The following is a 23,583-nucleotide window of genomic DNA, read 5'->3' on the forward strand; positions in this document are numbered from 1 at the left end:
TTAAATTACAAGGTTCAAAAAGGAAGTGTTAAATTATTCTACATAAAGTTTGTCAGTCTTATTCTCTTGTATAAACAGTTCAACTATAAGAATGTTGAAGGTTTTCATTTATTATAACTACCAGTGTTAACTGATGATACAACTACAAAACCATTTTGGTTTTCATCATGGTTACTTTGCAAGATATCTTCATGTCAGCTAGAAAGTGTCCAAGGTTTATTCTGTCAGTTTTATTAGTTGGAAAGGATCTCGATACAAATTTAACTACTTTTGTCATATCTGACAGCCTGTTGTCGATTGGTTTTCTAGTTGATTCACAAAACTTTGAGGTCGTACGAAATAATTGTGGAATAATGTTTATTAAAGTTTTATTCAAACAAATATTACAATATCATAGGATAACACACTTTTAGTGTTAGTTTTCTTAAAGCATCAGTGTTACACATTTATACACAATGTAAACATTATACTAGATTTTTAAGTGTATTACTATTTATAGTGACTAACTACTCATTTCATAAATAGCAGTTAATTTGTTTAATTAAATTCTGCAGATTAATATTAATTTTTTTCTTCCCCTCTTTCTTTTAATTAATTAAAGCATTTATAAGTTTTTATACACTTACATAGTTTCAGGTGAAATACAGTTACTTTTGATATGATTATCTTATACTTTCTGATTTAACTTTAAAATGAAAGCTATTATATACAAGAGAAAACAACTGGACATGGGGTAAAAGACAGGTGTTGGAAAATTCTAGCTTCTAGGGTAAAATATATATATATAAATAAACTTATAAATTATAACATGAATTGTTTTCGTCAACATTGTGATGATGGCATGAGGTAAACTTAAGAAAACTAGATTTGTATTGAGATTAACTCATAAAGTAATCACACTTAGCTAACTTCCAAAAGCCTACAAAGAAATAAATATTGTCTCAAAATGTACTAACATATAACACAATATAAGTTAAAACATCATTATTTCAAACTCACGAAATTCTGCTATCATAAATAACAAAGAGGGAAGGGTACGGTATATATATTTCATATGACAAAATATATTTAAATACATAAGAAATGAATATATTGTAAAAGATTCTTTCTAAGATATTTATTGCAGAATCTAGTTGTACAGAAATCCATTTCAGCCATCAAAATTAATTATCTTTTTATTTCAAAAATATGCAAGTGTACCTACCATGTCAAAACATAGCAGGCAATACTAATTCATGCTCGACTTTTAAAAATTAAAAATATCTAATAATGACTTAGACAAAATTATAAATGTTATGATGAAACTTCAAAGCTATAAAAATACATTAAAAGATACGACACCAACCTAAACAGCACAACTATTTCTGTCATAAAAAATATTTTAGTTAAAATAAAATGAAATTAATGATTATGACAGTTTAAAAACAGAAAAAACAATTCACAAATAAGTGATAACACATTAAAATACATCTCTTTTTAAAACAAACAACAACAGGATGTATAAAACATCAGTTTCAGACAACAAGGAGTTACCTACAGTGTTTTCTCTATTGAACAAGTTTGTTTTTTTTACAATATAACACATCCATGTTCATTCCTTTATGATAGCACATTGTAGTAATACAGAAATAAATCAACAAGTAACAAATTCATGTCACATGTTTCTCTGTTTTATCCATGTATGACAAATCTACACACAGTTTGTTCAAACAGTGACTAAAATATTTATATTAGAGTTGAAACATGCAATAAATATTTCTTAAAACTCGGGTATTTATCATTTCTCGCACTTTTTATAAGGTTATCTGTGTATTGTAACCTAAACTGTTTATGTAGTCATCTTCAGAGAAGGAAATCTGAATTTTTATACATTAGTTAAGTATTAAACTTCAGATTATAAACTCACAAATAAGTCTTCAATTTGTGTATCAGTAAACATCCTTTAGCCATATTCTTTGTTATACCGTTTTGTTTTTTCACTTCAGTCCAAGTTCTCGTGAAACCTACAAAAATTTAGAACCATAGTTTATTACTGTAAATTTATATTTACTTTTTATATTCTTTATAGTTATATTGGGAGACATGTGTGTGTAAGAAGCCTTCATAACACAAAACTAGCACCTAAAATTTGAAATATCTCAAAGTAGCTAAATTTTTTTATATATATTCAACTGTGGCACTTTAGTTTCAATATCACATGGACAATAAGTATGACATATTTGAAATATGGTAGAGATATAATGCATATATAATTAATTCTATAAAGAAAAGTGATAAAAGCTACAGAAAACTGTACAATGTCCTACCCAGAAGACACAAGTTAAAAATATCAGAAAGGTATAATTTTTGTGGGACTCAGATCATATTTACTTGTACAAAGAGCTCTTTATGCAAGTATTAACTATTTTATAGATAAGCTAATGTTACCAATAAAGAAGTGTGACAAGTCTATATAAAAATAGTTACTCTTATAAAACCTTTATGATTAAAATCAAAGATGGAGGTGTCACAGTTAGGTTTAGGATAAACTTCAAGGTTTCCTACGTTAATATACTTCCCACACAACGTCTGTCAATGATGTAAGTAAACAGAATAATTATCTATGCATGTTTATAATCACAAACACTTCAGGTTTAACTGCATATAAACAGATCATACAAGGAATATTATCACAAGTATATTGTTAACTGACTACAGAAGTACATTAAACATGCTAAGAGATACAAGTGAATAATAAAATGAAATTAATATAAGTGTTAAACCAAAACTAACAGTTTAACCTACAACTATGTAATAAAACTAATGATATGTTTCTTACGTATAATGTGTCGAAGATGTTACCCTTCACGTTTGATAACTAGTCACCCACAACAACTGGGACACTAATGATTGTCAGATTTAAACCATTAGTGTCCCAGAAATTCTCTAAAATAACTAATTTCTTAAAACATCTACAGTAATTAAAGAAAAATAATTGAGTATTGAAATACTCGTATAATATTTCCATATTCACTTTTAATACAATTCCTCTCAGTTTTTGTTCATTATCTCAGCTGACTAAAGATTATTGAAGTAAATGCAAAAGTACAACTTACTTAAAAACCTGTAACTACAATAAACATTTCGTATTGTTATTATGTCTTTACAAACATAGACAATTTAAGTATCACCTGCCATTGCTAGAAAAAAACCCTGACTAACATAAGATGTTAAGACATTAAAATAGAAATGAGAACAGATTGTTAAGAGGATATTTAACCTATATAACCATTAAAAGAAAAAACAACTAGTTGTATGGAAAATATTAAACCAACAAGTTATATATAACATAAGAAAACAAATGGCATTTTATTAAACCTGTTTGTAACACGACAAGTAAAATGCACTAACATACTTGTTCATAAACAGTCCATGCCAAAGCTGTCATAAATGTTCTTCTGAGAACTCTAGGGACAAGACCTTTGAAATATCCTGCCAATCCATGTTCCTGTGTGGATATACATTATTTTTAGCAAAAATTCATACTAAGAGTTAAGCAAACAAAATCAAAAGAGCTGTTTGAAATACAGCAAACCCAAACCTCTGACTAAGATTAGTTTGTTACAATCAAAAACAAGCTGAAACAAAAATAAATAAATGCTGCACTAATTCAAAGGATCCCATAGTACAGGCTATAATGTGAGATATAATGTACCCTAGGTTTTGGAGGTGGCTGAGAAGTAGGACCCACACTGAGGTGGGGATACACCATCTGTCAGTCATAACCTCCATTTGCCAGTCCCACATATACAAAAATAAAGGAACAGCAACAAAAATTAAGAGAGCGAGATGTGGGTGCTCAAGTCCACAGCGTCCCACATCTATCATTCTTCACTGTCTGCAGACAGTTGTGGGAAGGTGACTGCTCTCCAAGTAAAGGAAAAAAAAAAATAAGAAAAATAAGGTACAACCACAAGGGGTAAGCAAGTTAAATAAACTTACCTCTCAAAGTTTGCATTCCAGAAATTTTAAAATATCTTAAAATATTGTGAACAAATAAACAATGTTCAAACATTTGATTTCACCACATTGTACACCACAATTCTATTAACAAATTTAATGTTAGTTTTAAATTCATTAATAGAACAATTCAGTTATATTTCACAAAACTGGAAGAAACATTTAGCTCCAAAAACATAAAAGTTACATCAAGTTTCTGCATTTACACTAATTATATATTTTTATTTTTTTCAATAAACAGGTTTTTAAACAATAGGAGTTCCAATGGTAGCTAACTACTTTACTTGTATTACAAAATTTATATATCTTTACTATTATGAGAATATATTTATAGAAAACTACAGAAATATCCAGATATTTTTACCTTAAGCTACAGATATATAGAAGATGAGTTAATTAGCTTAAATAACCCTGAAATAAATTTCATTAACACTATTTATCCAGCAGAATTAGATATTAAAAATACTTCAGTATCTAATTCTAAATCTGAATAATGTGTTTCTGTATAACTGATAATGATGTTAATATAAATTTTTTTTTTTAATAAACGAAAATATTTTGCATTTTTATTTATGGTTTACCCTCTTAACAGCAATGTACTGAATATTTTTGTATCTGGATTATAAATTTTACAGGTTATTCAAATATTGTAAAATTTGTAATAATTAATATTTTATCAGTAATGTTGAAATTCTGATACAAAAATTAATAGTTAATGGATTTAATAAAGAAACTTTAAATACAATTATTAAACTATTCTGTAAACAAATACAAGAACATATTAAATAAATATAAAAATTAAAAATTAGAGAAATTTTACTTAAAATTTCTAATAACTATTTTTAGTTATGAACAAGGTCATTTAAAAACTAGGCACCACTTTAAGTGGATCTACACCTTACCACATATAAAGGCTTGTTTAGAGCATGACAGTTACAATAGACTTTAAATGGGTGGTGGTTGAGAGCTGTATTAATTTATTTAGATAACTGGATGGGACTCTTCATACTAGTATAATTCATTTACTGGACCACCAGTTAGTGACTTTACTATAATAGGGCTGGAATGCTAACAAAGTTTATTTAACCTCCTTGAACACCCACATCTTGCTCTCATAATGTGTTATTCCTTTACTTTTTTTTTATGTGAGACTGACGATTGGAGGTTAAGGCTGATAGACTGCAACGTTCAGTAGTCACTTCCAAAACCGAGTGTACGTTCTCACATTATAGCTTGTACACTGGGATCTTTTCAATTAGTGCAGAGGTTTTGGTTTTTATTTCTTATTTTTGTCTCGGCTTGTTTTTGGTTATAAACAAGCTAATATATTACATATTCATTTACATTACACTAAAACATTTAAACTTTCATATTGTAGCATATTGTGTAATTAAATAGCATTTCTAGTTTACGTATTTGTCAAGCCTACACATGTAAAAGTACACAAGCTAAAAAGAAACAGTTAACAATAACTACCTAAACAGAAAGTGTAGAGCTGCAAAGAAATTAAAGGTAAACAGGTATGTACAAAAAATATACAGCAGAAGAACAACACACACTGTTTCAGCAGGTACTTCTGAATACCTTATTGATATGACTAACTGCTATAGAAACACTAGTGAATTTTCTGGGGTACAACTGTACGTGTGTTTTGATGACATCAGCTGGCTGGGTGCAAAGAGAAGCCACTAATCCTGCAAATGTTCCACAGAAAAATATTGTTGGAACCTGAGTCATTCCATCTTTCCATGCTGAAGAAAGAAAAACATGAAAAAATGTAAATATCTTGTTATTGTTGCACTTTTCATATTCTTAAGGATTTGTTTGTTCACTAATTCACTATTATTTGTTTGTATACTAAACGTTTGAAAAATAGTATGCTGAGGCTTTTGCCTGTAGAACACAAATTATTTAAAAATTAGATCTTGTACAAAACACTCGCTTTATACTAACACTCAGGTTATGATTAGTCATGCCACACCTCTGGTCATTAGTAGTTTTAGACCCCTCTTTTGAACTATTTTACTTCTGATTACCCAAGATTTGTTTTCCCTCTAGGTGCCTAACATTTGATCATCATTCCCAGAGTACTCTGGAAGAATTATGACACAATCCACAGTGTACTATATAAGAACTTACAAGATACCGTGGAACATAATGTTGCCCGTAGGCATGGTGCATTGGGGTCATTTATTGGTCATTATTTAAAACTTAATGTTAGAAAAATGAGTTTCATACTTACCTTCAGGCACAGCTTTCTTTACTTGTGTGTAGAACATCAAATACAGGCCTGAGAAAGGTGCATCTTGTAGCAAGGTAGGTATGAGTCCACTGAACAAACCTAGATTAAAAGAACACACACACACATATATATATATATATATAAAGATTTAAGTTAATGACATTTTTTTCTCCAAAGATTCCTTTCAACATCACGTTAACACTACTTAACGAATCAGTGATTTAACAATATAAATTTACAATTGTTTGTAATTTTTAGTAAAATTATTACTAAAGTGATACATTGCTACAAGTATTTTTCTTCTTATTTGAAACAGAAAATGAACACAAGTATGACAATGTATCACATAAAAAAAACAAATTTTTCAGACCATAATTCATCTAAATACTAAGTTTTTGCTAGATACAAAGATTAAACCTAAATATACGCAATAAACTTTTAAATAACATCCAAACTGTTTTTCCACGATAAACATCCAATATGAAGATTGATTGAAACATGCTTTTTATAAGAAAACTGGCAACTCGTAATCCTTCAGTATAATACACTCTATTTTTATTCACCACAAACAATAAACTGTGTAAAGTATTCGACTGGGACATAATAATATTTAAGAAGAATGTTATAATGTAAAATAGCTACAAAAGTGCAAGAAATGTTTGTTTATAATATTAAACAAACATCAACCACGCCAAAGCATTTCAGAATATACAGTTTTAATGTGTTAAAGACCTTATTTCACTAATTTAAAAAGGAATTTGGCAAACTTGCACCCACCTCTGAAAGTTAATTCAAGACATTTGTTTTCTTACAGAATTCTTTATAAGTGGAAATACAAATTATTTGATTGAAAATTGCCAAAGGTACTTCTAGGATTAAAAAAACAAAAGTTAAATGTTACACATTGGTGAAACAATGAAGTTACTAAACAATATTTCTTATAGAATTAAAAACACACACTTTTCTCCACGTAACACCATGGCAACAAGCTTATTAAAATGAAAACAATAAATTTATTCAATAAAGAATGATCCAGCACTTGATGGTTACCTATGTAGTAGAAACTCATTACCCAAGATGGTTAAATAATGCAAGAAGTCATCCCAAAACATATCCCATAATGCCTCAAATAAACAATGTTTTTCTCAGACTTACCACAGTGGGTTTAATCAGTTTGTCATACATTTAAAACCAAAGTTATTGTTTCAGTAAGAGTCTAGTAACTAACACAATAACTTAAAGAAGTTATTCTAAATGCCATAGGTCAGTGAAATGTAAGAAACCCAATAATTTTAATGATCATTATAAAAATTAAGATGTTTTTTATACCTTCCTTTTAATCTGCCCATTGTGGCTAAAAATTAAAAGTATGTAAAAGTAGCATTTCAAATCTGTTTTTTGTCTCCTTCTCTCACAAGTTTGTAACCAATAAGCTTTTTGTTCAATATCAGAAACCATAAACTGGGTTGGACAATGAAAGACAAAGGAAATGCTACTTAAAAAGGTTGTATGATACTATAAAAATTATGGTGTAAGTGCATAAAGCCTGCAAAGTATTGAAAATGATACTACTGTATCAATGCCATCACACACACACACACACACACATTTGTTTACATTGGATAAAAACATCTCTCTCTGGACTACTTTTCCAGAGGATTAGGAAGTAACGAGCCAAATCAAAAAACAGAAATTTCAAATACTGATTTAATGGATGGCCTACTTATTTTAAGTTCATGTTATTTAAAGTTAAATATTATTTGAAAAACAATGTTTCTCTTTGTTTCTGAGAAATGAAAGTCTTATTTTCAATAATTTACACCTATGAAAAATAAGTAACACCAGAGAAACATACTTTTAAGGATGGTAATTAATAACTGGATAATAAACTCCCAACTACCAAGTATTCAGTTCAAGTAAAGCATGCCACAGAATGAATCATACGGACAATGTTTAACACACCTCGCGTTCCTTTAGCAAGATTAAAAATAATAAATTATCCAAGAACTTTTCAACCAATTAAAATTAATTGATGAACTACGATTTTATTGCAAAAAAGTTTCACAAAGAATTAACAAAACATTATACAACTATCATCTTAATACCTCAATATCCAAAGTTAAATAGTAGTACTTATCAAAATCATTTATAAATAAGTAAAAAGCTAAACCTTGTGGTATCTGTGCTGTGCCCACGATAGGTATCAAAGTTTATTTTGTTTGTTTTTTGCATTATAAGCCTTCACACTTCCTGCTGTGCCACTCAGAGCATCACCAGAATAATAAACACATAATTATAAAGTATAATCCATAAGTACCTACTCTGTAAATAAAACATATGATTTAAACCACAAGTTATATAAAACACCACTGCATATGATGTTCACAGATGTAGACAACTTTAAATAAACTGCTCTGGTCAAGCACGTTTAATATTGGGTTTATTTTCACAAGATTATAAAAATATTAATCTCCAGTCCCGATCACAGTGTACTGTCAAGTCCTATTTTTGTTCTTTAAAATATTAAATACAACAAGATTAAAACACAAAAACCTACTTGATCAAATATACCAACTGAAAATGAAAAGGTCACTCTGCACATACTTCATCAGAACAGTTATTGTGGGTCTAAGTTATTCTTTTAAAACACTTAAGTACTTAGCCTGGTTTAAATAATGTCTTACTTATTCAGCCAAATGGACAGAATTTTTTGCAAGATGCCTTTTGGCAGCAGAAGTCTTAAAGATAAAAGAAAATTAGTTTCAGACTTCCTTCTGGACTGTTAAACTAGTAATCAGTTATTTTTTGAAGAGTGATATCATTGAAAAAGGTCTTAAATATTCAACCACTTCACTTAGTTAAGATGATAGATTTAAAAGTCTCGGTCATGTTATAGTGGACCAACAGTTTTTTTGTTTTGTTTTGTAAGTATAAGGTGTTTAAGTTATGCAGCTCTGACAAATACGAAAACTAGGATACAGTTCTTCAGATATGCACTATTCATATTAAGCTGTACATACAACAACTATTCAAAATCAAATATCTTTCTGCCTGTCTATGAGCACATCTCTTCTTCAACAAGTTGACAAATCTGGACCAAAGTTGGTATAGTAATTTAGTAGTCCAGAAACAAATTCATGTTAATCATTTCAATGTACTGAATTTTTTTAATAGAATAACCCCTATATAATTGTTACAGTAGTTATTGTAAACAGTTGAGTTTGAACAAAAAAACTTACACCACAATAAAATTGTAGAAATCAAAAATTACAAATTGTTCAGCATTTTGGCTTGTTTCTCATGACACCCAAAATACACAGTAATAACAATTCAGCCACAATGCAGATAATAAAGACACTGCTGCTGTTTAAGTATACTGTTCTTTTCTGGTTCACACCATTTACCTTCTGGTTTATACTATGGGTAAGAATAAGTACTTAAACCTAAATTACAGAAATGGCACACAGTTATCATCTGGTAGATATAACTGTATTGTTCATTGTTTTATCCATGATAACACTTAGTTTCTTCTTTGCCAAGTAGGTTATAGTTAGAGAGACAGTTAAACTGTCTTCACTTCCTACTTTTACATCTTAGTTAATTATGTATTATTTACATGTTTTAAACTATATAATTGAAAGGTTTAACATTTTTAAATATACACCGTGCTTTGCATCAGTTTAAAGCTTAAGATCTCTTGCAAGGATCAGATATTGTCGAAAGCTTGTGCATCTCTGCTGAAGATAGTGTAATACCAGAGGTCATCATTGACTTGTACCAAGATGAGTAATAAAAGATACGGAACAAGAAAGGGAAAAAAATATATTAAAAATTAACTATATGTGAAAAGGAAGAGACCTAAAATTACAAAATATAACCAAAAGATGATGTTTTAAGATATTTACACAAAATTAGAAAGGCACGTACATTTTTACATTTCTTAATTTTAAACATTTTATTAAACTATATATTGGTAATATATATGGTTTACAATGTGGTAGAGAAAACAAAAAATTAAATATAAATGTTTACCTTGAAAAACACATTCATGTAAATCTTGAAAACTGTAAAACAAAGAATGGTATTTGTATTTTTAAAATGAAAATTGCCTGTTAAGGGTTTGAGTACAAATAACTACAACAGATACATAACATTTTTAGTAGAAACACTAAATTAAGACTGTCATTCTTTGTGTATAAGACACTGGTAATCTTTAAAACAATCTTACCAGTTTTTGAGGATATACCAAGAAATCTCAGGGTTATAGTACATATCATTTCACTCATATTTCCTAGAGGGAGTCATTTAAAACTTTTAAAGTAAGACATATAATGCATTTGAAAAATTAACCAATTATGGACTGAGAGTTCACTATTTATAGACTTCCACCAGGAGCATATATTGGTGTACAACGTGCTGCTTAAAAAACAAACAGTAATAAGTCGTGACCTTGTAAATCTACTTAAAACTTAAGTAACCTAAAGCTACAGCTAAATTACTAGAGATACGTTAAAATACAGTCTACTTGCCCTTAAAACCCTCTGTAGTATGAATAGCCTTCAAAGCTTGCAGTATGCCACCATATTTGTAGACACCACTCTGGACAAAAGAAGATGTAATTAACATGACAATCCATTATCCTCGTCTATGACACAACAAAATATTAGCAGTTGTTTGTACTATAATCACATTTTTATCCTGTCATCACAACTAAAACACTTACATAGTAGAATAAACTGCACAAACAGTAAACATTTAAATTACTTATACCTTTTATAAACTATAAGGACAATTACATATGTAAAATTGTGAAGTCTGTCCATTTAATTTGAATAGTTCTGTGGACATAGTGAGGTAAGTCCTAATTTTATGTTTAATTATTTCTCTTATAATTACATTGCCTCCACATAATGTTGGAAGAGAGAGAAGTTTGTAACTGTTACAGCTCATAAATGTTGACGGACTCTCAGTGTTCACCATTGTTTACAAGCTTGTATGTTACATCTACAACAGGATACACAAACGTGAAACACATTCTTGATCTTTGTATGTATAACGTACCTCATATCTAGTTTTGATAACTGTTATTGGCAAGAGAATAACGCCAGTAAATGACCTTGCCATAACACCCAAACATACTGCATCTAATGGGGAAGGATCACTTTTCCTGCATAAACATAGAGGGGGGAAAAAAATTAGATGTACAAAATACAATTAATACAAAATACTTAACCCTACATTAGTCTTCTGTTAATACAAAATACTTAACCCTACATTAGTCTTCTGTAAATTAGATGTACAAAATACAATTAATACAAAATACTTAACCCTACATTAGTCTTCTGTAAATTAGATGTACAAAATACAATTAATACAAAATACTTAACCCTACATTAGTCTTCTGTAAATTAGATGTACAAAATACAATTAATACAAAATACTTAACCCTACATTAGTCTTCTGTAAATTAGATGTACAAAATACAATTAATACAAAATACTTAACCCTACATTAGTCTTCTGTAAATTAGATGTACAAAATACAATTAATACAAAATACTTAACCCTACATTAGTCTTCTGTAAATTAGATGTACAAAATACAATTAATACAAAATACTTAACCCTACATTAGTCTTCTGTAATGTTTACCACAGCCACTCTTCAAGGGTTGGAGAGCACCTCATCATAAACAAATTAACTCAAAAATTATTTGAATAATAATAATAAGCTATTACTTTGGAACCAAACACTAACACTCAAGACCTTTTCCTTTATTAATAAATAAATTAACAATGAATATTATGACATTTCATTTCTTACCACTTAAACCAAGTATAACAATTTAAAGCAAACTAGCTGAATACTGAGAACACCAAAGATGCAAGTGCTTCCATCCATTATCAAAAGACTAATGCAGGGCTAAGATTAATCACATCCATGTGCTTCACCTTTTTATACATTTGTTTTCTTCTTGTACAGATTTTTGTGTTGTTAATTAAAATTCCCCAAAACAATAACATATTGTATAACTTAAGAGCGGTCAGAGAAAATTCCTCGATACATTATTTATTGTTTCTCAGGTTTCACTTAATGCTATTACTTCTCTGAATAAATAACTATATCTAAGCTATTTTCAAGTGGCAATATATAAATTTTTGGAATATCCAAATTTTTTTTAATAATATAAATATCAAAATATAAAGAATATATTGTAGTCAAACTAAATTGGTCTGTTGAAATAGGGTAAACAACTCAAGTTTGTCAATAACATTACAAGACATCAAAAATACAGAAGATCATAAATTAATAATTAAATAACACTGATAATATCCAACATTATGGATATGACAGAAACATTGTTACAATATAATGTAAGCCACCCATTGAATCCACTGTTGTGAGTCATGTGACTGGTTATTCAGGTTATATACAGGACACACAAGCTAACTGGAGAGCTTGTCCATAAAACAGATACATGCACATGTTGACATCTATTTATATAGAAGGGGGGGGAGGTCTAATTCTCAACCCCCTTCATGACCATCCTCATGTCATCCTGTGCAAGTGCAATTTTGGTGCCGATTGATCAAGAAATGTAAAAACATACATGGAACAAGTATCAATAACACACATGAACGACATTTTGAAAGTATTGTACACTGATCATGAATCATGTCTAGACATCAGAGAAAACAGTTTTAATTTTACTCCATATGTCATCAAAATGTGAAATTATTTCTTAATTAATAGCATGGACACAGAGATCTCCATAAAAAGATAAACCATCATCCATGACACAAGCAGACAACACTTTCTGTCGATTCTAGTTCGACATACTTGTAGGGTGTACAGGCTTTGAGAATGAATTAGATGCTCTCAGCCATAACTAGATGCCATTTTAAAAAACAAACAAGAAAGCACAATTCCACAAGACTTACTTGTATGCTTGTCACTCAGTAGCACCCACTCACTCGTCACAAGATTAAAAAGAAAGGTTTGTGAAAATTGGACCACAGGATCAGTCTTTGACTGATCATCTGAAAATAATGTTTTCAGAGCAAATATTGGTGATCCACAAGATCTTAACATGTTTAGATCTTACAGATTTGACAATGATACCATGTTGCTCTTGCATGCATGGAGACCATGTTCCATAATGAAGTGAAATTTCATGTAAAGATTTAAAAAAGCTAAATATATACCAGATGTTAACCTGACAAATTTTCTGTAGTTCAGACGACAGAAATGAAAATCAAATGCCCGACTTACATAAAAATTAACTGCGTGGGATAACCGACATTATTATATCAATGTCTAGCTATGTAGCAAATGTGGTAGAGATTTCCAAGTATTTTTTGTTTTGAACTATGTACGAAAGTTTTTAGTATATACCTCAATTATCAGCAGAACAGAACATTTAAACTAACAGAACAACAAAAGACTACATAAAACCAAAGATTCCATTCTTTCCATGTTCAGCTCCTGTCAAACAGAAAAGTAATTACAGATGAAGAAACTTGTCTGAAAATAATGCTGAGTGAAAATAAAAACATTAACACCATTCAGTTAACAAAAGATAAACATTATTTCTACCCTTATGATCACATTATATGCAAGATAAGCTAAAAACTTACGCTAGTGCTTGCTGTAGACAGTTAAGGGAACAAAAATACAACCCCACCCCAGGAACACATCGAGTCATAGACTGAAAAAAAAAAAAAAAGACATTTACAGTCACCTGTACAAGTCTTTAACAAAAGGTAATTACATTAACATGTTTTATATAAACATCAGTATTACATTTTTACAGATTATTTAATGCCAAATGTATTTTGATGATTTAAGTATTTATACAATTTTAATTTTGTAAATATGAAAGTCTCATAAACAAAAATGTGAAAACAATATGCAAAGAAGTACCATTACATTTTCATTTTTTAAAACAAAATTTTGAAGTAACTATGAGAATAGTTATATTATTATTACTATAAGAAAAATATCAGATTAAATAACATCTCTTTATAAAAGTCTAAATCAAAAGTAAACAAGTTCCATATTTTACACACTACTGACTAAATTTAACTCATTTTATAGACCAAACAACAAACTAAGTTACTGGAACAGTTCCTTTCCAAAGTCCAGTCACTTTTTCGTTTTTGACAACGTGGGACAACAAGGAAACCATTCCAAGTCCTGCAGTTCTGGAAAAAGAAAGAAAATAATATTTAAAATTTAATTAGAAAATCAATCAGAACAAGCAGTAACCTCAAATTATATAAAGTATCGATGCTAGTAAAGACAAATTCAGCTAAAGCCTTAGTGGTGCTATAATGAAATGTCTGTACATAGTTGAGTAATGATCGAACGTGATATGAAACGTTTTGCAAGCATGTTTTACCAATTTCAAAACACTTATAATTTATCAAAACCTCTCAAATCATAAAGTTAGGCTACTGGTCTAAGCTGTTGCTTTTACCTAAATTCACTAAAATAAAGTTGTCGTGATATCCAATCTTGAATACAGTTTAAAGGTTCAAATTTAATCAAAGTTGAAAACTAAATAAATTTTACAAAACGTTTTGAAAACTACACTTCTAAAAAATTATAAACAAAGATGTAATCTAGTTCCAGTTAGATGACATTTTTGTCCATAATTTAGGTATTCTTTCAAAACTTAGAAATACATTCAGGCTTGTGGCAAGTCTCCAATAATCACTATTTTTGTTTTCTGTAACAATATTAACACACCTTGTTTGAATAGGACTTTGTAACCTTGTCTTCACCAGATCAAGTGGTTGAAATAGCAGAGTGGAACAGATCCCACTGAAAGAACCTGCTAAAAACGACTTGAAGGCAGGGTACTGTCGATAAAATAAGTTAAGAAACTATAAGAAGTAATAGTCACATACTGTTATAACATATCATACATGGAAAATAACATGATAAATTATTCAAACATTTACAAAACAACAAAGTTTGTTAATTAATAATAAGACATGTTGGAAAATACTATTTCTTACATGGAACTATTCAATTAAAGTGGAAAATGAGCAAGTGAGAAGTGTTTCTGACAAGAATAAGTCCTTGCTATTTGTGTTTAATGACTTGAAGATACTTTTAAATAAAAGCCTTCATACATTTACTGTTGAATGTGGATATGGATCAATATCTTCCAAATTTCATAATGGAGAAAATACACATCACTTGAACATAATTTTAGAAAAAAATATCCAATTTGTCTTTCAAGCTTTATATGTAACAAACAAAATTCAATAATTCTGTTACTTGTGGAGTTACTATCTAAAAAAAGTTTTTAACTTTAAAGAAAATGTATACATCAATTAGTCAGTTTATTTGTAGAAACTTAACAGTATGCAAAATACCACTCCTAGTCATTATAGGTAAGTTATTTTTAAATTGGATACCATGATGTCATTCTTATGATCTATCCACCATAAATTCTAAAAATATATTAAGTTTAAACAAACTTCTGACTCAAACAATCAAGAATTTGTCTAAACTGAGTGTAAGAATTTTACTCAAAATAACTGCATGACTTCTCACTCTTAAGACACAGCACTGAGTTCTATTCAACTTGTATGTATGTGTGCGTGTTTATATACACCTTTCATAGGGAGTACTTATTCACAGCCAATATCTTTGGAACCATAAACCATATACCAGTAATATTGTATCAAAATGCTTGGGTTTTATGTTGTAATTATCCTATTATTCCATTACAAATTGCTAAAATATTTCATTGTACATGTCAGAATACCAGTTTTACTCTAACTTAGCAGTGGGCTCTACCAGACAATAACATTTAGAGTTGTTACTGTTGATTTCAGTGAGTCAGCTGAAGTTGGTCAAAATTTAGTCTTGAGAAAGTAAAACGTTTACCAAGCAGCTCATAATGCACATAAAAACTACCTCTGAAGAAGTACACAAGTTAAAACTACACTCCCACTACCAATATATATACCATCATTGGCTATCCATTAGGACAATTAGAACTAAGGAAAATAACAACTGGCCAGATTTCAGGCGATCAAGCTTTATTTGATCACACCTTTTCTAGGGATATCTTCAAAGAAAGAAGCAACTGTGACATCTTCAAATAAAGGTAGCATCCCTGCTCAACTGTTGCTTCAGCCAGTACAGTTATCACAACTAGACTAACTATGTTCAGAGCTTAGACTAATGACTTTTAATTTCTTGGGCCTACTATCATCATCTCCACTTTATCCTTAGAGGGCTTCTTCCACCATGCCTGCATTAGGTTTTAATGTATTTCAACAAATTCATCAGCCATTGATAAACCTTCTGGGTTCTCAGGAATATGATCCAGCTGTAATGCCCAAGAGATGCTCCACAGTCTTATATCAGTTCACTGTGATTTCCAGTGTCTTGCAGCCATCTTTGACGGAAGCTTGTTAGTTATTACATCCGCCATTAGTGATGACGAGAAACCCACTTGAAGTAAAAATATCTCTCAAGATGGCTGGTATGGGTATTATTTTAATACTAATACAAGCAGTCTTGAGATACACCCACCATTTTTACTGCACAGTGGCTCAGACCACTCTCTCTTTTATGAATGGCCATTTCTTCTCAAACATGGAGAGTTTATACACCCTTGTTTAACTGGGTTTATTTTTTAATTCCATAGCAAGTCCAGACATCCTCTTGGCAAATACATCTCTTTAAATACATGCCCAAACATAAGCATACAAAACACTAATTTGTAATTATATATTTAATACAAATTACATACAAAATTTCACATTATAAGTAGAGGTATTATTATATGTAAAGTTATATTACAATGTATTTCATGTTTCCTCAGTATCTTCTATTGTAATGTTTGTTAATGCTAACACCCCTTTGCATTTTTGGCACAACATGACTTCTAGACACACAAAGAAAATTAAGTACTGATGTTAAATCATCAATAATGTAAAAAACAATAATTCAATCACTTAAATGAAATCAAACATTAAAAATAAAAACTTATAATGACTAAAAACAGGGAATTAGTTATAACAGTAATGATAAACAAACGAAGTGAAAATGTGATATAAACATGTCATATTTATTCAGTTTCATAAGGACTTAATATGCACACACACGGTGCATTACAAAAGTAAAATACTAATTAATTACTGGTTCTAGTTGCCTTAAAAACTTTCTACATGATGATGTCCTTGACAAAGAGTTTCTGGAACAAATCCAAGTTTACCCGAACAGTACTTAACTGATTCATGACCTAAATTCTATATTAAGTCATACCGATATTCTGTTGTAGCAGTACCAGAGTGTTAGTTTATTCATAATATCAGACTTTAGTGAATGTTTTATGCAGTAGTTTCTGTTTTTACACTAAACATAAACATCACTTTGAAAAACATTGCAAAACATATTTTCTCTTAAAACATCACAAACAAGAACGTAACACAAGTTCACATACTGTTCACTTTTCTTCCTTTGTTTTGAAACAACCAAAAGTTTGTTGAATACAGTTTTTCAACCATCTAATTTTACACAAACAACCGAAATCCACTGAAATTGAAAAAGTGTAAAAGAATTTCTTATCTTGTATTTTATTTTTATTAAACCACAGATCTCCTGGGAATGAAGAATAGTTGCTAACCCAGCAGATTACATGGTAAGAAGTGGAAAATACCATAGAAATAAATTTCAATTCCTTACCAACAAAAAACAATGGAAAGAAGAAATCATTAGCCATACATAAGATGTGAACTAAAGATTGCTCTCCTGGTAGATACTGTTGACCCTTAGACCAGAATATTCATGTCACAACTATTATCTAGTTGGAGTGGAATTTTGTCATCCATCACATTAAATCTTGAATTCATATGGACAAATACAGAGAAGAGAAATACTTTAAAAATACACAGCAAAAAACAATGGAAATCAAACAAAAGAAGTCAAAACTTGACATTGAAATTGATGTAACTTAGTGATCAAGCAGAATCAAGTTTTTGTAGGTCATGTGGAGAGAGAGAATTAAAACACACATTTATACATTAACATGCCATTAGATAGTGAGGACTGTGCCAGAATAGTAAAGAAAGAGCGACCTGGACCAGTTCAGATAGTTTAGTACGATTAGCACATTTTTTGAAATGGTGCAAAAATAAAAGACAGATGTGCCCTTAGTGACAAATTTTTTCGTAATGCTTAGAGAGAAAATTAAGACCACGATAGCTCTGAGTGAGGAGGTGATATTGTTTCAAAAATACTATCACATTCAACTGTGGTAGAAAAACTAAGTACATTCTTCCTTCTAATGAATAAGTGTTAAATATAATGTTTGCAACTGTTATTTTTACCTTTTTTTAAAATCAGGCCTGGGTTTATACTTTAAAAAAATGTAAATAAACAGTGCCATACAAGCCTGAAAATTTTGAGAACTGTTCTATAGATTTTTTGTGACCAAGTACTACATAATATACTTACAGTGTTTATAAAGTCAGCCATGCCACCGAGAAAGGAATTTGATTAATTTCCTTTTATTCTCTTACAATTTATAGCAGTAACAGTAAATTCAATTGCCGTACTCAGCGAGTTTTACCGTATTAATAAAACAGTTCCATCAGAATTCTCCTCTGTAGACACTTCCCCTCCCCCCGATAAATTCAACACACGTGAAGCTTATGTCACTCCGTCACGAAATCCTTCTGAAATCAAAACAGAATTTATATACACATTAGAAACGTCTACCAACTCTAGATACGCTATGTCCAAAACTAAAGAAATGACTGTTTAGTTTAAAGTGTTCATCTAAATAAAACTTTACTTTCACATAAGAAATTTCTTAGTGCAAAAAGCATTTATTTAAATTAGATATATTTTAAGCATGTGTGTGTAGGTCATTATATAAATCTACAACAGTCAGATGGAAACATTCATGTATCATATCCTGTTATGTACATCAAAGGTGTAAACAAAGCCACAACATCATTTAAATGTTTGATAATAAATAATGTGCAACAAGCTACTACTTAATACAACTTACCAACATTCACGTATAATTAAAAACTTAAATGTTATAAGCATATTTATGTACTTTATAACTCTCGGTACAGTTTAAAATACATGTAATAATAAAGTAATAAGCAACATATTTTACAATAACTTGTGTTATACGAGCATAAATACAGCTCCCCTATGGATACTTGACACTATTATACCAGCATTTTGAGGCAACTGGGTCACATAAAAAACAAAATGTATTCTGTAGGTTAGACACTGAATTAATAGAATCCTCTTACAGTCACACACATGTACAAGTGGTATCAAATCACAACGGCTAACATACACATAATTGAAAATAACATAAAAACTAGGTTACCCATTCACGTATACACCTCTCAGGCACAAATTATATGTAATTCTAAACTTTGGTGTTCATCAGATATTAAACTTATTTTAAGGAGTAAAACTGAAATGTACCCTAACTATATCCATGCTGGTTCCTTTAAACTGTTTTAGATTTGTCAAAAAGAAAATACCACATAGAAATATCAGTTTAAAAACATTCCAATCATTCCAAAAGTAAGGTGAAGCCCCTAACCTGAGGCTAACCAATGATGATAAAAAACACACAGAGGAAATCTTCTGCTATTAATATGAATACAACTTAAGAGTGGAAACTATGAACTAATATATAAACAATCATACATCTTAGGACACAGTACGCATCCACACAGAAAGAAATGGTCAATATAAATTCACTCTAATTTCAATACACAACAGGCACATTCTGTTTTACATAAATCAGGAAACTCATTAATTAAGAACTCATTATAGGTAGAACTTTTCATTTATTCTAAATTAAACTAGCAACAAGAGACCATTCCCCTAAAGAGCTAGCCTCTACTACTGCCAATAGCAACTTATTCTACAAGCCAAACACCATTAACAAAACAAAACACTTATCACAAATCTAGCCTATTTTTTTTTTTCCAAATCTTAACCTCACATCCTGTCATTATCTTTAGAACAAACCAGAAGCCTTTATTTCATTAATCCTCACCTCAGTGGCCTTCCTCCAAGCCTTTTCCAACATGTATTTACCCTTTATCAGATAGAGGTCAAACTCTAGTATTCAAAACTACGTCTAACTAGCAACTTATATGAACATATAATTACCTCTTTTGACTTGAAATCAATATATCTGTAGATGTATCCTAAAACTGTATTAGTTTTATTATTATAAACAAGTCACGGTTTGGTGGCACAAAAAAGACTTATTCCATCCATACTAAGATACCTTTTTTCCAGTCACAATATTGAATGGGTTCCTGTCTATGTTAATAATGTGAATCATACTATAATAACCAAAATGCATTAACTTCTACCTACTATAATTAAAAGATTAATTTACCAAATATTCATACAACTTTCTAATAGACATGAGTAACTAAGTGCTATCTCAACATCCTCTGTACAGTTAGAAATGCCCTAGAATTTCATGATATCAGGGCTTTAGTAAATTATAAATCTTTCCCATGTCTACATCATTAATTAATGTGTGTAAAAGTATAGTCTCAAGCACTCTGTTAATTAACAAGGGTCCACTTGGATCAGACTGCATTAATTACAACTTTTGAAAATTTTAACATTCAGCTACCTTACAATCTAATTAAGCAGTATTTCTCGATTCATAACAATACGGTTTTCTTAGGTTAGGTTTTTGTGACATCTTATAAAGAGTTTTCTGAAAATCTTAGGTACATAAAATTGACATAATTTCTATCATCAATACAACAACTGATGTCATCCTAAGAAAATATAACAGATAAGTAATACAAAACTCCCTTTGGTGAAGCCATGTTGGTTTTCTATTGCAAACTACCTCACTAAGAATGTTTGTACAGTTCTTACCATTCTAGAACTCTTACCATTACAAAAGTCTAATTAGCCTATAATTTACAGGATAACGCTTATCACCCATTTTAAAAACAAAAACAACATTAGCAATTCTCCAAATCCAAAAATTTACTAAAAATCTGAGAAAATTACATATCTGGTATTTGACCTCCTCAAATTAAAAATTTAAAATGTTTGAAAGAACAGCTTGGTCCTGTCTAATGGCTAAATACTCTATAACGATGTCTTTTTCTCTTTTTTTTTCTTGCATTTCACAAGAGTAAGATAGCTTGAGATTTATAACTTATATTTCTCTACTGTTCCAAACATTAAAACTTTAAAATGTCTTGTTTTTAAAACTACAAATCCACAACCCTGACAGATTTGTTTAGCACTCATTGTCCAATAACGAAGAGAAATCTTTAAAGTTTTAGTTTTTTGGTGATAAACCAATAAAGAAGGATATTATACTACATCAACTTAAAACATAATCACCACAAAAACTTAATAACAATGAAAATTAAAATAACACAGTAAGTGCATGGTTCACCAAGATCAGAAGTACAATATAAGGCATCCATGCCTAAATTTCATAAACGTATTTAATTACTATTAGTACTACCACTAGTAGTTGCAATAAAAATACATATAAATTTGTTACAATTAGATAATAAAAACTTCTTCGTGCAAAGTTATAAATGTTCAAGTAAATTATATTATTATTCATATTATAGCTATGCTTGAAAGTTTAATGACTTTACATGTTCAAGATAACAAAATTTAATCGCCTACTTCGGCGCTTGGTTAAGCGTAGTTACCTTAACAATTTCACGAATTAAGTTTATATTTATAATCTAACTTAACGATTTCTTACCCATTTTAAAATAGCAGTTTATATTTTCCTATGACACAACTTGCAATAAAACATTAAAAGCATAACATTTCATAGGCACGTCGATAAAAACTTATCATACGATAGTAAGACTGACAAAACGTTCTTTCATATTTAAGCGCCTAGATTCACTGTTTACCACATTTTATCTTTAGCTTTCACGTGACCAACTGGGTAAACCAATTTCACACAAACCTAAATATATAACCTAGAAAGGAGGAACAACCCAAGGGAAGCGAATGATGCAATCAAAGGATGTTACACAATCTTCAGTAAAAAGTAGCCGAAGAGTAAAAAACGTTTTCTGGGAAGTATTTCTGCCTTAAACTGTAGGCTTGTTTGTATGTATAATTTATATATACGTTTCCAATAAAACTTTTACCTACCTTACGAAAAGGAAAAAAACGAAATAAAACAACAAAAACCAATGAATATTCTCATTTTATTAGGTGAGTTTGATTTGTATATGCGAAATAGATAAGCACAAAATTAACACAAATAGTAACCGCGGTTTTCAGAATTACGTATTTCCATAGGAGTGGATAGCTTTAGACAACAAATTTCAATCTGAATCGAACCGAGGTGATTAAAACCACACTTAGGCTGCATTTAATTAGGAGGTGGTATTTTTCCATTCAATATTAGAACCAAGGCTGAATTAAGGGTTTTATTGGCCTTAAGCTTTCCAACTTATAGAAGCCCCCTCAAAACAGAACCTCTACATACCATATATTTATAGTCATGGCTTGAGACCCGCCAATTAGTGTGAGGTCCTGGACTTCAGTCCAGAAAATCCATGCTTCAATCCGGGGTTGAATAGAACCATTCAATTGGACTAGGCTTATGATTCTTTGGCATTTCAACTAGGGTTGTATCTTTTGTCCTAGCTGGCTTGTTTAAATCTAGAAGGGTTATTGTTGTCAGAGGCATACACCAAAGAAGACATAGTTGAAATATATATGTAAAAACGGCTGGTATGGATAGAGAAAACTCTATGCAGAGGATCGAACAACGTTTGGACCTTCTTCGGTCATCGTCAGGTTCACGCTGAAGAAGGTCGAAACATTATTTGCTCCTCTATATTGAGATTTCTTTATCCATACCAGCCATTTTTACATATATATTTTTCTCTACAAGTGAGTTTTCTCGCTAACACATAGTTGAAATGTTGTATTAAGATTTTCGAGCCTTACGTCGTTGTCGTGCATGATGTGAAATTAAGGTGCTCCAGCCGACGATCAGGCATCTTGAAAATTACTTTGCACTTATAGTTTTCATTACAAAAGGTTCTCTAATAAGGCTGTTGCATCTATAGCGTACCCCCCTCATTCCAGTTTCACAGGAACCAAGTGATTTTAACATTAAGTTTTCATATGGAATAGAATGAATATTCGTTTCATTCTCTAGCTACTTGAGGTATTCAATCTGATGTTCAACTCCCCATCACACCAAACATACCCGAGTTTTCAGCCGTGGGGGCGTTATAATTCAACGGTCAATCCCACTATTCGTTGGTAAAAGAGTAACCCAATAGTTGGTGGTGGGTGTGGATGA

At 30.3% G+C, this 23,583-nt stretch overlaps 1 protein-coding gene across 2 annotated transcripts; it reads right to left on the bottom strand.

The window, feature by feature from the left end:
- Window positions 1–340: 340 nt before the first annotated feature.
- Window positions 341–22,356, bottom strand: LOC143224795 (mitochondrial glycine transporter-like). 2 transcript variants are annotated; one of them, XM_076453106.1, is made up of 11 exons: window positions 22,012–22,356; window positions 18,723–18,943; window positions 14,991–15,103; window positions 14,359–14,443; window positions 13,877–13,947; window positions 11,303–11,408; window positions 10,771–10,840; window positions 6,242–6,340; window positions 5,584–5,750; window positions 3,395–3,487; window positions 341–2,003 (listed from the first exon to the last, which is right to left on the bottom strand). In XM_076453106.1, the coding sequence occupies exons 2-11, from the start codon at window positions 18,741–18,743 to the stop codon at window positions 1,977–1,979; spliced, it is 852 nt and encodes a 283-aa protein (XP_076309221.1). In that variant the 5' UTR covers window positions 18,744–18,943; window positions 22,012–22,356; the 3' UTR covers window positions 341–1,976. The 2 variants fall into 2 exon arrangements, with proteins under 2 accessions (XP_076309221.1, XP_076309222.1); XM_076453107.1 differs by having other exon boundaries at window positions 18,838–18,943; window positions 22,012–22,258.
- Window positions 22,357–23,583: the final 1,227 nt, after the last annotated feature.

The sequence above is a fragment of the Tachypleus tridentatus genome, chromosome 9 (genome assembly GCF_004210375.1).
Source record: "Tachypleus tridentatus isolate NWPU-2018 chromosome 9, ASM421037v1, whole genome shotgun sequence".
Taxonomy (NCBI): domain Eukaryota; kingdom Metazoa; phylum Arthropoda; class Merostomata; order Xiphosura; family Limulidae; genus Tachypleus; species Tachypleus tridentatus.